General features: G+C 46.9%; 1 protein-coding gene across 1 annotated transcript in view; it reads right to left on the bottom strand.

The window, feature by feature from the left end:
• Positions 1-13238, bottom strand: part of CDH26 (cadherin 26) — a 29429-nt gene extending 16191 nt beyond the window's left edge. Inside the window, 4 exon segments of the mRNA XM_044919056.1 lie at positions 1122-1283; positions 3135-3239; positions 4747-4803; positions 13179-13238. Of these exon segments, the coding sequence (XP_044774991.1) occupies positions 1122-1283; positions 3135-3239; positions 4747-4803; positions 13179-13238 (384 nt within the window).
• Positions 13239-16570: the final 3332 nt, after the last annotated feature.

The following is a 16570-nucleotide window of genomic DNA, read 5'->3' as shown; positions in this document are numbered from 1 at the left end:
TTGGGGGGATCAGATCTCGGGCTTGAGCTCACCCAGCAGCCACGGGCCAGCGCAGCACCCTCTCCTGGGAGCTGGCTGGAGATGGAGAGTCTCGGGCTCCACCCTGACTTACAGAAACAAATCTGCATTTTTACAAGATCCCTTGGTGATCTGTTTGCTCGCTCAAGATTTAGCAGGGCTGCCCAGGGTCCCCTCACATCACTCTATGTTCCTTCTGTCTAACAGACATTGCACATTCACTAGATGAGGCAGGGGTTTATGTGAATATAGTGAAGACCTCCAGAGTCATCTCTGCATGACTTCTGGAGTTTGGGGAGAATTTCTCCTTGCTTAAAAACTAGAGATTCAGAGCCTATCAATGAGTTAAGGGCATCCATTTTATTATGTATATAAATATTTTGAGGTCATTGGAGAAAAGGTATATAAATTACTTCTTTGAGGTGTTCTTTCCCACCCTGAAGAAGTTAATGTACCACGAAGCAGGCCCGAGAACCAAGCTCAGTTCCCAGCAGAAGTCAAAACAACAAAGGCTATATAGCATCCTGAGCATCCCCTATAAGGTGAGGCTGGTAGCCTAATACACCACCATGGCTTAGGCATTTTACTTTATCGCTTCCTTTCCTGGTTTTGAACCTGGATTTCAAATTCAGAGTAGACCATGGTGTTGGGGTTAGGAGATCCTAAAGAACACGGGGAGTCACAAGAACAAACCAACACCGGTATGTAATTGCTTGTTCATCAGGTGTTAGGCAACTGTGGGGTCTGCTTGTAGCTTCTGTCCACACATTTCAACTGTGACTCAAAACCAAATTAGGCCATTTTATAAACATTCTATAGCCCTATCCCCAAACGCTTTCGGATATCCCGTTGGTGCTGGGAATCCGGTCATTAGAAGGAAGATCTAGTGGCTCACATACATCATCACAGAGTCCAGAACTTTAAAAGAACGTTACAAAATTAGCCTCCCTGCTCATGCATGCTTTTAAAGCTTGCCACAGTGTGTAATGTGCAGTCTCCCACGGCATGGCACGTGGGCAGCTTAACTAATGCTTGCCGAATACAATAGTCCCACAACAACTTTACAATAAATCCAAGCTGAGAATATATCAAATGTTAGGTACCGTAAAAGACGGTGTTGTCTCTCGATCGACAGGGCGGTGAACATACACTCACCCGTTCCTCTGATCTTCTACAGAAAACAAACCAATCTCCGGATATTCATCCACACCAGGTCCACTGATTAAATATATTAATGACATGTTATGGGACACATCATTGAACAGCTGCAAAGGAAAAAACAAGGGGGGGGGGGGGAGAAGAGAATGAGAATAAACCACAAGGCATGCCAAATATCCAGGCTAGGATTCAAAGGCATTTTTAAAGCACCACACCTCGCAATCGCTCATCTGAGGGTTTATCCAAAAGAAACAGACATGCAAAGAGGCGGGAATGAGGTTTGTCACAGGGAACAAGTGGGAAGAACGCACATGTCCTTCCCAAGGGAAAGAATCCTAGTGCAGTACCCCCTTCATGGGGCAGGGGCCCCCAGTCTTTAGGACTTACAGGCTTTGCCCCAGAAAGGGGGCCATGCCTCACTGGGAAACCAGAAAGGCAACTTGCAGACGATAGATGTAGTGCGAGCCCATGTTGTCAATATGGACTCACCTTGGTCAGACTATAGAGAAATATCTGAAAGAGCACACCCCAATGTGTTAATACGGGTGATCCCTTCAGGGAGAGAGGAGGAACCCTCGCGCGGCTAACATTTAGAAAGGGCTTAGCATGAGCCATGCCTTACTTGCCCTAGCCTATTTAATCTTTAACACGACCCTATAATGTAGGTACTGTCGTTGACAGCACCGCGTGGTGGGGAAACAGCAAGGATGTGGGACTCCCGGAGGCAGCAAGGGTGTGTTGCGTCTGCGGTATGAGCCCACTGCGTCCTCCAGACTCTTAGGAGTAGATCGTTTCAACCACTGAGCCTTGAAAACTTTCTGTATTTTTTTTATAGCAGGCATCTACTATTTTTATAAACACTGCAAAAATACAAATTATTTTAATTTCTTTGTCCAGAAATCGTTGGATGTCAATGCTGTAGGGATCTAGTCACTCAGCATGTAATTCACAGGTCCATCGGGTCAGGAGTGTCATGGAAAGAATGACATGGCCACGTGCAAAAAGTCCAGCATCCCAACATGGTCACGTGACGGCTTCGACCTCAGAGGGAGGGAGACGACAGGGAGCGGGGGGACCGTGGGAAACTCAAGCCCCATCCAGTTGTTGCCATGTGGGAACGTAGGCTCCCTGTGGGCAGATCTTCCAACTTTCAGAAAGCCGCTAGAAGTACAGAATTTCTACTACAATCGTCCTGTCGTTTCCATCTCCTTGTGGTAAAATACACACAACATAAAGTTTACTACCTTCCTCATTTTGAAGTGTGCATTCAGGCGGGACTAAGCACACTCACACTGTTGGGTGGCCACCACCACCATCCGTGACCAGACCTCTTGTCATCTTATCAAACTGACGCTCTGTCCCCCTCACACAATAAGCCCTCATGACCTCCTCCCTGCCAGCCCTGGCAGCCCAGCTTTGCTTTTCCTATTTATTTATTTTTTTAATCTCCCTTCTGCCCCCACCTCCCAGTCTCTGGTAACCACCATCTCCTTATTTTTTTTTTTAAAGATTTTATTTATTTATTTGAGACAGAGAGAATGAGAGACAGAGAGCATGAGAGGGGGGAGGGTCAGAGGGAGAAGCAGACCCCCCGCCGAGCAGGGAGCCCGATGCGGGACTCGATCCCGGGACTCCAGGACCACGACCTGAGCCGAAGGCAGTCGCTTAACCGACTGAGCCACCCAGGCGCCCCTCCTTATTTTTAAATAATACGCTTGCATGGGCCAAATAAAGCAGGGCTTGTCCCATGGGACTGATGTTCTCGGCACACGCTCACATGAAGTGACTTGCCCGAAGCCCCCCAGTCAGGTAGAGGTAGAGTGGGTTCTAGAACCCAGGGCAGAGCATTCCTCCTCCCACGGAACTCCCTGGCCTCCCGAGCAGTAGCCCTTCAAGACTCGGTCCTCCTGCCAAAGGGGGCGTGCCTAGTCAGAGAGGGTGGCGGGGGCCTTCCTCACCTCCCCAGCAAGTTTGGGAAAGGGTCCTTGATCGTCCTCCTCCAGTTCCAGGGTGGTAATAACCCGTCTTCTCTTGGATCGCCGTAGGGGCCGGCGGCTGTCTCCCTGAAATTATAGCGACAACCACGAGGATGATGGTGACATCGATGTAGCAGGCACGGACAGGCACTTGATTGGCATTATATCCCCTGTCCTCACAACAGCCTCCAATGCTTAGATATTAAAAGTGCCTGTTCTCCTGACAACTATAGAGGTGTTTCTAGACTTTGGGGCATGGGCCGCCCACTGATTTTACACGGATCCTGAGGTCTTTAGGGGCTATGCAGACATAACATTAGAGATCATTGCCTACTGTGTGCTCACATCTGTGCTATGACAGACACGCACACGGTTGCTGAGTGAATGAGAAAGTTACTCCCTCCTATTTCCCTCTGTCGTTCTGAAATAGTCCATGAGAATGTCTCCATTCAGTGCTGATAGGTCTTTAATGCCTCTTCATCTACTACTCTCACTTTTAACAGGAAGAGACTCAGACCCAGACATTAGGCTCAGAGATTTGTCAGGCGAGAGACCAGAGATAGAGTTTAACCATCTACTTATTCCAAGCAAAGCTGCTTTCTAGCCATGTTAATTTTTATCCACAAACATGTAAGCCTTTTCAAAAATTATAGTTGACTCTTGAACTATGCAAGGTTGGGGCACTGCCCCCTGGGGTAGCCAAAAATCCCTGTATAACCTTTGACTTCTCCAAAACTTAACTACTAACAGCCTATTTTTCACTGGAAGCCTTATTGATAGCATGAACAGTCGGTTAACACATACTTTGTATGTTATGTGTATTATATGCCATATTCTTAGTGTAAAGTCAGCTAGAGAAAAGACAATGTCATTAAGAAAATCATAAGAGAAAATACATTCACAGCACTGTACTGTAAGAAATCTGCATATAAGTGGACCATGCACTTCAAGCCCATGTTGTCAAAGGTCAACTGTGTTTAAATGAGTTGATGACAAGAACCATGGGAAGGAAGTATTCATAAGGTGGCATGAGCTCATAACAAAGTGTGACTGCCTCCCTGGGCTGTCCAAAGTTCACACACTGGAGGATATCAAGTTCAATATATTTTAACTCCATAAAGAAGAAAACAGTGTGGAGAAAGCTCTGGGCTAGCGCCGTGTGGCTGATTTCTGACGTTCACAGACTGTTCATATTCTAGTAGACATAAAAGCATCCTCAGGGCGCCTGGGTGGCTCAGTTGGTTGGGCGACTGCCTTCGGCTCAGGTCATGATCCTGGAGTCCCTGGATCGAGTCCCGCGTTGGGCTCCCTGCTCGGCGGGGAGTCTGCTTCTCCCTCTGACCCTCCCCCCTTTCATGTGCTCTCTCTCTCCCTCATTCTCTCTCTCAAATGAATAAATAAAATCTTTAAAAAAAAAAAAAGCATCCTCTATAATTCTCTAGCAGTCCCTTTAGATTCCAAAAGGCCACATCTAGTTACTAATTTATTTTCTGCAAACTGAACATCGAGCAGATGTTCGATGAAATTGCGATCAAATCTCTGAGTCAAGTGTGATCTCACTTTGTTTATGAAGACAGTGACTTCCAAACCCCACCTTTGTTTGATCAGTAAGAGCATCCTTTTCTTGTTGGAAACTGTTGATGCTGTTGACCTTAAAAATAAAAATGACGTGAATTAGTAGGGAATATACTTATCAGACTCAGGTAGAAACTGCCTAAAGACACACAAATCTTCTAGAATGAGAAAAGAGAAAATAAAGAACTTTAATTTCTGGTTCTTGACATCTCAGGTCATGCTTATTGCTTTTCCTCTGCAACTGTAGGAGAAGTAACCAAAAGGATTCTCACAGAGTCCCACCAAGACTAGTGACATTCAAACCATAGCGCACCTGCTGTGACCGCAGGTAGCACAGTGGGAGATCAAACTGTCGGTTCGGGATGAGCACGGGTGCATTTATGTCACGGGTCACGTGCAGAATAGCACCAAACATAACTGGTGGAGAGGTTCAAGTGGGCTTTTCTGCCTGTTTCTTCTTTTACTTTTTCCTTATTTTTAGACTTTATCTTATAATAATAAAACAATAGAACTTGGTACTTTTCATTTATATAATGATTTACATCGAGAATTATTTATTTATAATTTACATCTCAACGAACTGCCACTGCCCCCGAAAACAGTCACACGTGTACAGTGAAGCTGTTGGAACAGATAGATTGTGCAGAATATGTCACAGCCAACACTGAACGAGCGTGTGTGTGTGCGCGTGTGTAGATACCTACGGCTCTAGTCCACTCAGTTTCACTACCATATAGCATTTCACTACACGAACAGAGGACAATTCATTTGTTCATTCTCCTGGGGATGGTTATTTAGATTACTTCCAGTTGTTTGCCATCACTTACAGAGACATGCCATGGTAATAAACATCCATATGCATAGAGAACATTTCTGTGGAGCAGGACTTCCCAAGTGTGGTCCGCTGGGGTCCCTGATGCTACCAGAGCGATGCAGTCAGTAAAGGTCCCTGATGTTCCTGCCCTGCGTCACTGGGATGCGCATTTGTAGGACTCTGCACGACTAGGTGAGAAGTATGTGCGAAACCCCAGGTGGCACAGTGGAGTAGAGAGTCTCAACGAAAGCACGTGGGTGATCCTCGGAGTCGCTAGCTGAACAGGCCACTTTTTTTTTTAACCTTTTTAAAAATTTTTTTAATTAACATATAATGTATTATTTGTTTCGGGGGTACAGGTCTGTGATTCGTGAGTCTTACACAATTCACAGTGCTCACCATAGTACATACCCTCCCCAATGTCCGTCACCCAGCCCCGCCATCCCTCCCACTCCCCTCCACTCCAGCAACCCTCAGTTTGTTTCCTGAGATTAAAAGTCTCTTATGGTTTGTCTCCCTCTCTGGTTTCATCTTGTTTCATTTTTTCCTCCCTTCCCCTATGATCCTCTGCCTTGTTTCTCAAATTCCTCATATCAATGAGATCATATGATAATTGTCTTTCTCTGATTGACTTATTTCGCTTAGCATAATACCCTCTAGTTCCATCCACATTGTTGCAAATGGCAAGATTTCTTTTTTTGATGGCTGCATAATATTCCATTGTATATATATATACCACATCTTCTTTATCCATTCATCTGTTGATGGACATCTAGGCTCTTTCCATGGTGTGGCTATTGTGGACATTGCTGCTATAAACATTGGGGTGCATGTGCCCCCTTGGATCACTACATTTGTATCTTTGGGGTAAATACTCAGTAGTGCAATTGCTCGGTCATAGGGTAGCTCTATTTTCAACTTTTTGAGGAACCTCCATACTGTTTTCCAGATTGGCTACACCAGCTTGCTTTCCCACCAACAGTGTAGGAAGGTTCCCCTTTCTCTGCATCCTCGCCAACATCTGTCATTTCCTGACTTGTTAATTCTAGCCATTCTGACTGGTGTGAGGTGGTATCTCATTGAGGTATTGATTTGTATTTCCCTGATGATGAGTGAGGTTGAGCACTTTTTCATGTGTCTGTTGGCCATTTGGATGTCTTCTTTGGAAAAATGTCTGTTCATGTCTTCTGCCCATTTCTTGATTGGATTAGTTCTTTGGTTGTAGAGTTTGATAAGTTCTTTATAGAACTAACCATTCTTTTGGTTGTCTTTTGGTTTTGTTGACTGTTTCCTTTGCTTTGCAAAAGCTTTTTATCTTGATGAAGTCCCAATAGTTCATTTTTGCCCTTGCTTCCCTTGCCTTTGGCAATGTTTCTAGGAAAAAGTTGCTGCGGCTGAGGTCGAAGAGGTTGCTGCCTGTGTTCTCCTCAAGGATTTTGATGGATTCCTGTCTCACATTGAGGTCTTTCATCCATTTTGAGTCTATTTTTGTGTGTGGTGTGAGGAAATGGTCCAGTTTCATTCTTCTGCATGTGGCTGTCCAATTTTCCCAACACCATTTGTTGAAGAGACTGTCTCTTTTCCACTGGACATTCTTTCCTGCTTTGTCGAAGATTAGTTGACCATAGAGTTGAGGGTCCATTTCTGGGCTCTCTATTCTGTTCCACTGATCTATGTGTCTGTTTTTGTGCCAGTACCATACTGTCTTGATGATGACAGCTTTGTAATAGAGCTTGAAGTCCGGAATTGTGATGCCACCAGCTTTGCTTTTCTTTTTCAACATTCCCCTGGCTATTCGGGGTCTTTTCTGGTTCCACACAAATTTTAGGATGATTTGTTCCATTTCTTTGAAAAAAGTGGATGGTATTTTGATAGGGATTGCATTAAATGTATAGATTGCTCTAGGTAGCATAGACATTTTCACAATATTTGTTCTTCCAATCCATGAGTATGGAATGTTTTTCCATTTCTTTGTGTCTTCCTGAATTTCCTTCATGAGTATTTTATAGTTTTCTGAGTACATGTTCTTTGCCTCTTCGGTTAGATTTATTCCTAGGTATCTTATGGTTTTGGGTGCAATTGTAAATGGGATCGACTCCTTAATTTCTCTTTCTTCTGTCTTGTTATTGGTGTATAGAAATGCCACTGATTTCTGTGGATTGATTTTATATCTGCCACTTTACTGAATTCCTGTATGAGTTCTAGCAGTTTTGGGGTGGAGTCTTTTGGGTTTTCCTCATTAAGTATCATATCATCTGCAAAGAGTGAGAGTTTGACTTCTTCTTTGCTGATTTGGATGCCTTTGATTTCTTTTTGTTGTCTGATTGCTGTGGCTAGGACTTCTAGTACTATGTTGAATAACAGTGGTGATAGTGGACATCCCTGCTGTGTTCCTGACCTTAGGGGAAAAGCTCTCAGTTTTTCCCCATTGAGAATGATATTCACTGTAGGTTTTTCATAGATGGCTTTTATGATATTGAGGTATGTACCCTCTATCCCTACACTCTGAAGAGCTTTAATCAAGAAAGGATGAAGAGGCCTCTTTTTTATGGAACAGCATTTTCCTTGAAAGATTGACTGACAGACTGTGTTGTTCAGGATTGGGCGCTTGGTAGATGGTACTTTGATGGTAAACAAGTGAGCCTATCACTTCAAGAGAAACCATGGATGGTGTCATGTTGCCGACGATAAAATGTAAACTTTCAAGCCAAAATTTAGAATTTTGGAAAACTTGTGTCTGCTACAATGTGCTTGACAGCTTCCCAGTACTTCAAGATGTTTCTGATGATATCAGTGGAGATATTAATGAGTGTGATTTTCTCCTTTTATAGAATGAAATTTGTCAACATTTGGAAGATCTGCATAACTCAATGAGCCAAGAGTTTCCTAATGATTAATGCATGACATTCCAAAGTCATGCACAGGGAAGAGTCATCCAAAATGCAAGACAGACCAGTGGTTTTGATGTAACAGAGCAAGGAAGGTTTATTAAGATGTGTACAGATTCCACATGGCAAGTGACTGTTCAAAAATACCACTTGTTCAGTTCTGGTGTAATATCAAAGAAGGATATCCACAATTATCTGTTCAAGGACATTCAAATATTCCTCCCTTTCCATATGCATATGTGTTTGAGGCCAGAATGTCTTCATGTCCTTTAACAACATTTACAACAGACTGAGAGCAGACTCAGAGAGGAGAATCCAGCCATCTTCTTTTAGAACAAGAGATTTGCAAGAATATAAAACAGTGCCACTCTTCACACTAAGTGGAATTTCTTTAAAAATATGGTTATTTTTCATAAAAGCATGTGACATATACTCACATGTACTGGGTCTAGTATTATCTTTAATGAACTGAGAAAAGTTTCCAATGTCGCACTCTTAATTTCTAATATGGTAAATCATAGTAAATATAACGCACGTCAGCACGAGCTCGTTGGGCTCTCAGTAATGTGACATGTGTAAAGGCATCCTGAGAGCAAACGGTTGGACACCGGCTACTCTAGGACTTATGCCTCAGTCTCCAGGACACGGTGAGTGATCGTGAGCCCCCTTGGTCCTGGGTGCCTTGCACCCGTAAGGGTCCGTTCTTGCTGCAGGGCACACGGCTGCCCGATGGACTGCGTGTTAGCGGTTTCACAGAAAATGAACACACGTTCTTCGTGTGTCCTTCCCTTGTGGCCAGCCACCCTCCTGGTGGAGGGCAGACATCACCGGCTGTCTTGTTTCATGAACGTCAAGGACAATGATGATATTTCTTTCCTGCTACAGACTACATTTCTGTTTACTTAAAGGAAAAGAATTTTTAAAGTCTTGGAGTTCCAAAATCTCAAACACTGATTTATTCAAACATTGATCCTTCTTGATTCGTGCCGGTGGTTTGAAATGAAGGGCCTAACCAGGTATATAGTTTTTATTTATTTTTTATTTTTTTATTTTTTATTTATTTGACAGAGAAAGATACAGCGAGAGAGGGAACACAAGCAGGGGGAGTGGGAGAGGGAGAAGCAGGCTTCCCGCTGAGCAGGGAGCCCGATGCGGGGCTCAATCCCAGGACCCTGGGATCATGACCTGAGCCGAAGGCAGATGCTTAACGACTGAGCCACCCAGGCACCCCACCAGGTATATAGTTTTAAAATGGAGAAGATTGCAGTTCTTGCAAAAGAATGAAGAAATTCATTCCATTTCCAACACAGATCTATTCCCAGGTGGCCCAGACCACTAACAAGGAATACATCAAGGTTTCACTTCATCGCTGGCCTCAGTTTCCCCTTCTGTAAGTGAGGCCCTTCAAGGGCCCTTTCCACACACAAGCTCTGTGCCTTCAACTCAGTCTGCCAGCACTTGAATGGCTCAGTCAACTCCACATGAGAACTGTGGGTGCTGAGGTTTGCCACCTGACACTGCGTGTTTCCCATCCCCCCTCCACGCACGCCTCGCAAATTGCGTGATCTTGTCTGGCTGTCACAGGAAGACCAGAAAAAGGTTATATTTGCTGAAATGATTTTTCAAGTGTGCTTATTATATTTCCCATCCCTGCCAAATTTAGGCAGTTGATCCAAAGAGGATAGCATTTAAAAGGTGCACATAACGTTTCTGTAATGTGAAGGGAGAAAACTTTCTAGAGGCTGGCGTCTCTGGCCGCAGCGTCCACCTAACACTGTGTGGCAGGCGGGCACATCATCTGACAGGATTGTCCAGGCTGGCCTGGTCGAGCGGCCATGGTGTCGTTGAAGGGAAATAACCTAGGTACAGGAGGGCTTTGTGTCTGCAGAGGATGCTAAGGAAGTAAGAAGCCTGCATGGAAATAATTCTTCCCTGAAAATATTTCTTTTTTGATTGCAAATTTGCATTCAAGGAGAATTTTTTGGAATAGAGGTGTAATTGGCATACGCCATTGTATTGGCTTCAGGTGTACATCATCATGATTTGATATTTGCACATAATGCAAAATGATCAACCACAATAAGTCTACTTAACATCTGCCAACACACATAATTACAGAATTATTTTTCTTGTGATGAGAACTTTTAAGATTTACTCTCTTAGCAACTTTCAAATATGTAATACGGTATGATGAACGATGGCTCCACGCTGTCCATTTCTGTTGTTCGAAGCCGTCCGGTTTGTGGCATTTTGCTGTGGCACCCCTAGGAGATTAATATACTGCCCAAGTATGTTCTCCATACAGAAGCTCAGGTGATCTTTAAAAGTGCAGACCTCATCATGTCCCTAGGTCCCCAGGGCTCTCGGGACAGAGTCCAGCCTGCTCTGTCCCTGCCGAGTACCCAGCTTCCCGCACCCTCCACCCCCCACCACAGCATCCCTCACCTTCTGCAATCCACTAACTGTTGTCCTTAAATGGGGGCTTAGCAAATTAATCAGGCAGAGCATCAATGCTGACAGTTTTTTAAAGATAAGTCGATTTAGAATTTCCCAGGTTAAAAAATAGCAACGACAACATAACAGACTTTGCTCACTGTCCGATTTTATTGTCTCAAACCCCCCCTCCTCTCTGATCTTGGAAGCCTGCCACAGCCCAGAGCAGAGGATTCATGAATCCTCGGGATCAGAAATTACCCTACGAGAAGGGCAGGACTCCCTTCCATGACTTATCATTGAATCTGGATCCAAGACGAAAACCTGCAGGGAGTCACAACTTTATCACTTGCTTTATGTCCCCCAGACAGCAAGGGTGTGGGGCAGAGGAAAACTGTTGTAGACAGAACAGCACTCCAATAGGACGGGGACTGGCGTTAAATGTAGAGCTCAGAGGAGGGCCAGTGGGCACCTGTTTTGGATGTCCCCTGAGATGGTTGTAAGCCAACTTTGGGGCCAATGAAAGGAGTGGGAAGGAATGGGTTATTTAGAGCCAATTCAGCAAGGGACCGAACACCCACTGGGCAGAAAGCTCTTTGCCCTGTTAAGGGTCCAGGATGGGGACTGCAAAAAACACCTGATTCTTTTTGTAGCACACTCTTTTCCTTGTCTCGATCCCCTGGAACCGGTCTAAAGCTGCTTTCACCAAACACTGAATTACCACCCCCAGTCCACTCCTTGCTGCGTGACCCCACTCAACACCTCCTCAGACATGCATCAACTTGGCTGGGCTCTGTGCTTATACAACAGAGAAGAGGAAAATGCACCTGTGTTTTCTGATGAGCCCAGTAAGGGGCAAGGGCAGGAGCAAGAGAAATAGGGGGACAGGGTTTGATGATTAAAACAGGCTATTGTGGGGCACCTGGGTGGCTCAGTCGTTAAGCGTCTGCCTTCCGCTCAGGTCATGATCCCAGGGTCCTGGGATCGAGCCCCGCATCAGGCTCCCTGCTCCATGGGAAGCCTGCTTCTCCCTCTCCTGCTCCCCCTGCTTGTGTTCCCTCTCTCGCTGTGTCTCTCTCTGTCAAATAAATAAATAAAACCTTTAAAAAAAAAAAAAAACAGGCTATTGACAGGACTCGACGAGGTATGGGAGATAAAATGAGAGTGCTGTTTGATTAAGGGCATTCACAACTGGAAATGGCAAAAAGGGACTGAGAAAATCCTCCAAACGCCAAGCAACTGGTGCCAAACAAGGCACTCGCGGCAGCAGCAGACCTGCACGAGAGTGCTGGGTCACACACGGCCCCCAGCGTGTTTACTCTTCCATCCCCGCGTGCAGCCCAGAGCAAGCGGGAGCATGGGTGGCAGATGCCTGTTGCCAACCCTTCGCCGTGGCTACAAATCCAGAAGGACAGGGACGTATGGGCACATGGGCCCAGCCCACCTCTTCCTTCACAGGACAGGGAAGAGCAAATATTAGCTCCATTTCCAGGTAAAGAAAATGAAGCTTAACAAGGTCAGCTTAAAGCCATAAAGCCCAGGCCACCCCGCAGATCAGCTCCGTCTGAACCTCTGGGGAAGGTGTCCAGGCCTTCGGAGTTGGACAGCTCCCGAGAAGAGTCCGAGTCGAGCTGAGGTGAGGACCAGGGTCAGTGGTCAGCCCAGACCGCCAGCCGGTGGCGGACCAGCCGGGTTCGGATGCTGAGCAGCCTGGTCCTGACCGACAGCTGGCCCTGGGCCAGCCACTTCGGGAGAACTGGACATAATAGCCTTGAGATCGCCCCACCCGTCCTTGGAAAGCCGTGGAGTTGGCAGCAAGTCAAGTGCAGTCCTTCCATCTGAGCTGTGGCCAGGGGTGGGGGCAGAGGGCTAAGTCCTCCCCCACTCTCAATTTGCTCATATTGTCTGTCAAATCACAGCTGAGATTGTCTCAGTCTTACGTGAGGTGTGAACAGAAGTACCCTTAGAAAGTCTGGGTTAACACAAATCTAAATAAAAATGGTGTGAACTCTATAAACCAGTTTAAGATGAGTCCCCTTCCCCTGTCTCCTGCACGGCCCCAAACAGGTTGTCACCCAAACCCCTCCTTCGTATACGTTCGGGAGCTCCGCTGCCGATGCCCCACTCCAGGTGTGCAGACCCCAGGCTCCCCCTGACACCTGCGCTCCTCGCGGGGCCCGGCCAGAGCGCTCTCCTCGGTCCCTCCGCCGGCCTGTCACCCCAGCAGGGGCACAGCCAGCAGGGGCTGTGCCGTCAGTCACAGGCCTTCATGCTCACGGAGCCCAGCCCGGCTTCCAGGCACCTGCCTCAGCTCACCTGCAGCAGCAGAAGCAACACTGGAAGCAGGAGCAGCGAGGTGTGGCTCCTGGAGTCCATGTCCAGGTGGGGACGCGTGCAGGTGGCCACACAGCCAGGCCTCTAACCAACGATCACTTCCTTCCCAGCCCAGGTGTCCTGTTGCTCCGGGGACACTCCTGTCCTTGGCACTCTGCTCTCCTCTCTCCCGTCCTCTGTCCCGGCCGCACTTGCATTTATCAGAGTGGGCTGGGCTGAGCCTCCAGCTTTAACCTCACAGTGACAACCGAGTTCCCAGGAAGGGAGTGGAGGGGAATGAAACATGCCCGCCTCACGTGCACAGATTCAGGGTGGAACCCGACCCCAGGGGATTACCCCAGCCGTAAAAGGCCCCACAATCTCTGCCTGAAGCAGGATATTTTAATGACTCTTTCCTATAACCCCTATGCTTTCAAAGGAGAGCAGTGGAAAAGGACTCCAAGAAAGAAGGACTTGATTAAGGAGAGAAACCCAAACGCTTTCACTTTCCAAAGCACCAGCAGATCTTTATCCCAGCTATGTCTCAGGGCTCTGAGATTTCTACCCAAATCTCTGCTAAGCTTAGCTGACTCTGCCCTTGTGACTTTGGGATTGAAGGAGGATGGAGAGATGGAGAGAGACGCCCTACAGGTGGGGGCCTCTCTGTGCCAAACTGGGGGTCTTGGCACTCGAAGACCAGGGAAAAAAAAGGCAAGCAAGGATTCTACGCAATCGATACTCAAGGTCACAATGACTGAGTTTAAAACAAAATCAGAGAGATCCATTAACCGGATCACCTGAACATCGTAGTTTGTTACCACATCTTGTTTAAAATAACAAACAGTTCTTTAGCAGATGGAGAAGGTAGGAGAAGGGAACCTTCCTCCCTGTGCATTCACAGCTCCGTGAGATGCCGCTCAACACTGTCATTTGAGAAATTTATTGTCTGAATCTGAATCAGTAGCTTATTATTGGAAAGAGGAACAAATGCAATTTTAAGGTCTCTATTTCGCGTGCATAAATAGAAATGGAATAATAATTATCGAATTTACAACTTCATGCTTATTTTCAAAGTGGGTATTTTTATTCCATGGTAGTCTACAGACAATTTGATTAAGTTAGAATCGTTAATTCAGGATTCATAGATCAGATAAGCTAAACCATGTCGAATGTTTGTGGGAGAAAAAGAAGATGCAGGGTAGGCAGCCCTTCCATGGAGTAGTGCTGAGAGATAACATCAAGCAAGGACAGTAAGCCGGCCTCCAGAGATCTGGAGAGGGGCTGGGGATGCGAGGAAACGGCTCTATTTTTACATTTCTTGCAGTTGAAAGAACTTGGTCTTTTCATATATTAGAAACAGTCAAATTTTCAACATCCTCAAACACTGAAAAGTAACGGAGCAAGATGTCGGCTTCCCCTAAGGCCATCTTTCTCTCATTGGGGCTGAGCGGTGGTGCGCTTCACCTGCCGCAGGGCACGTCTCAGGTGAGTGTCACCTAGAAGGTGTCAAGGTTCCCTCTCCGTCCTGAGCATCTGCGATTGCAGACTCTAGTGGTCCTGTGTCCTAGGACGTGCACTAATACTTTGCAGCCACAAGGGGGCAGCTCCCCGATGCACGTACCCTGAGAGACGCAATGTAGGTGCCGGTGGTGGAAAAGGAAGGAAGGAGCGCTAATTACCCGGACTCGACAGCCTCACCTCCAGGATTCTCTATCGCCACAAGCACATCATGAGTGCTGCTGAGGATGAATTTCGTCTCGAATCATCCATGATAGGCAGGTTCCCACCAACACCAGGCACTCGCTGAGTGTCATTTTTTCGGGATCCTTAGTGAAGGCAGCTTGAACACATTGTTCTCCATCTCTGCAGGGTTCACGGAAGACTTCTACTGGCCCAGGAATTGGTGAGTAGGACCTTAACTGAAAACGAGGTAGCATTACATTCACGACATTCTAAGAAGAGACCCCAACAATTAAGACCAGACACTTCAGGACCCCCAAACTATGGCAGAACTGGTCCCGTCAAACCCACCCCCCCCCCAGCCCTCCCTCTGCCACTGTGGCCGTGGATGTGAGGGGTCCCGGGGCCGGGGGTCGGCTGCTTTCTGCTCGCCTCATTTGTAGCTGGAGCTGCCCTGCCCGCAACTGGGGAGGGATGGGAAGATTTCTTTCCATTTCGGGAAGTCGGTGGGTTGGATTTTTCTAGGGAATGGAGTCCCTGGTAATGGGTGGGGGTGACTGCAAAGCTGGGGGCCTGAAGCCCCATCCCAGCAACACTTGGACAGCGGTCGGGCTGACCGGGCCCACGCGCAGCTAAGGAGACGGGCGCTGTGGCGGACAGCAGGGCCTCGAGAGGGTGCAGGAAAAGCGCCCAACGCTGCCTCCATCCTGCGGGCCAGGAGACAGAGCTTCCCCTGCCGGTCAAGTCAATGTCAAAGAAGGGGCATGGTGGGATGAGCCTTCTTGCTGCTCCCGAGAGGGCTGCTGTGAGGGGAGGTGCAGACAGGCCCAGAGTGTGACGTCTGGACGCCTTCTGAAGGGGGCGAACCAACCTCGGTGGAAGTGTGGAAGGCGGTCAGGGAAACACGGGACATGGCCGCATGTGCGCTGGAGAGCGAGCAAAAGCAGCTGGAAACGGAGCAGGAAGCAGGCAGGTGGGGGGACAGGGCGGAGAACAAGCCGTGAGCAGTGGCTTCTACACAGTGAGCATGTGGGCGTTCACTGTACAAGCCTTTCAACTTCTCTGGATGTTTGAAAATTTTCATAACATGATGCTGGCGGGAAAGAAATCGGAAAAGTGAATTTGACTCCAGCACTGAAAAACCCAAGTTATTATTACGTGTACTCTGAGCCTAGTGTCTCCTAGTGTTCATCTAACACATGTACCCCAATTCCTGACAAGTGTAAGAGCTGAAGGGTAGACCTCCCGTGAGAATAGAACAACTCCTCACTTGTCCTTCCTGATTTGCCCTAAGGGACCGAGACGTTTTCGTCTGCCCCACATTGCTGCTGTGGTAGCCACACGGGCCGAGGAGAAAATGTGGTCCTTATGTTTTAGTATTTTGTCAGCCACCAAGGGCTGCCCGGAACATTTCCTTGGAGAAACTTTAGTCTCTTGCCCCTATTTGTTCAACTAGTAGTTGTAGGTGAGCAAATGGGGGCGGGGGGAGGGAGAACACTGCAAGTATAACAGATTGGAGTGTTTCTCGCTTTTTGCAAGTATATTTTATACTAATTATATTGATAGTGGAAGCACCCAGCTCTTTTTTCAGTTATTTGTGTATGTGAATGTTTTTATGCTTTTTCAGGGAAGAAAGGAGATAAGGAGCGGAAGAGAGAAATTTGAGGCTACTTAGTGTATCTTCTCACGTCAAAACTGTCCTGAGCAGGGGGCAA

Source organism: Neomonachus schauinslandi, chromosome 10 (genome assembly GCF_002201575.2).
Source record: "Neomonachus schauinslandi chromosome 10, ASM220157v2, whole genome shotgun sequence".
NCBI lineage: Eukaryota > Metazoa > Chordata > Mammalia > Carnivora > Phocidae > Neomonachus > Neomonachus schauinslandi.
Note: the sequence above shows the minus strand (reverse complement) of the source record. Positions and strands in the feature narration are given on the sequence as shown.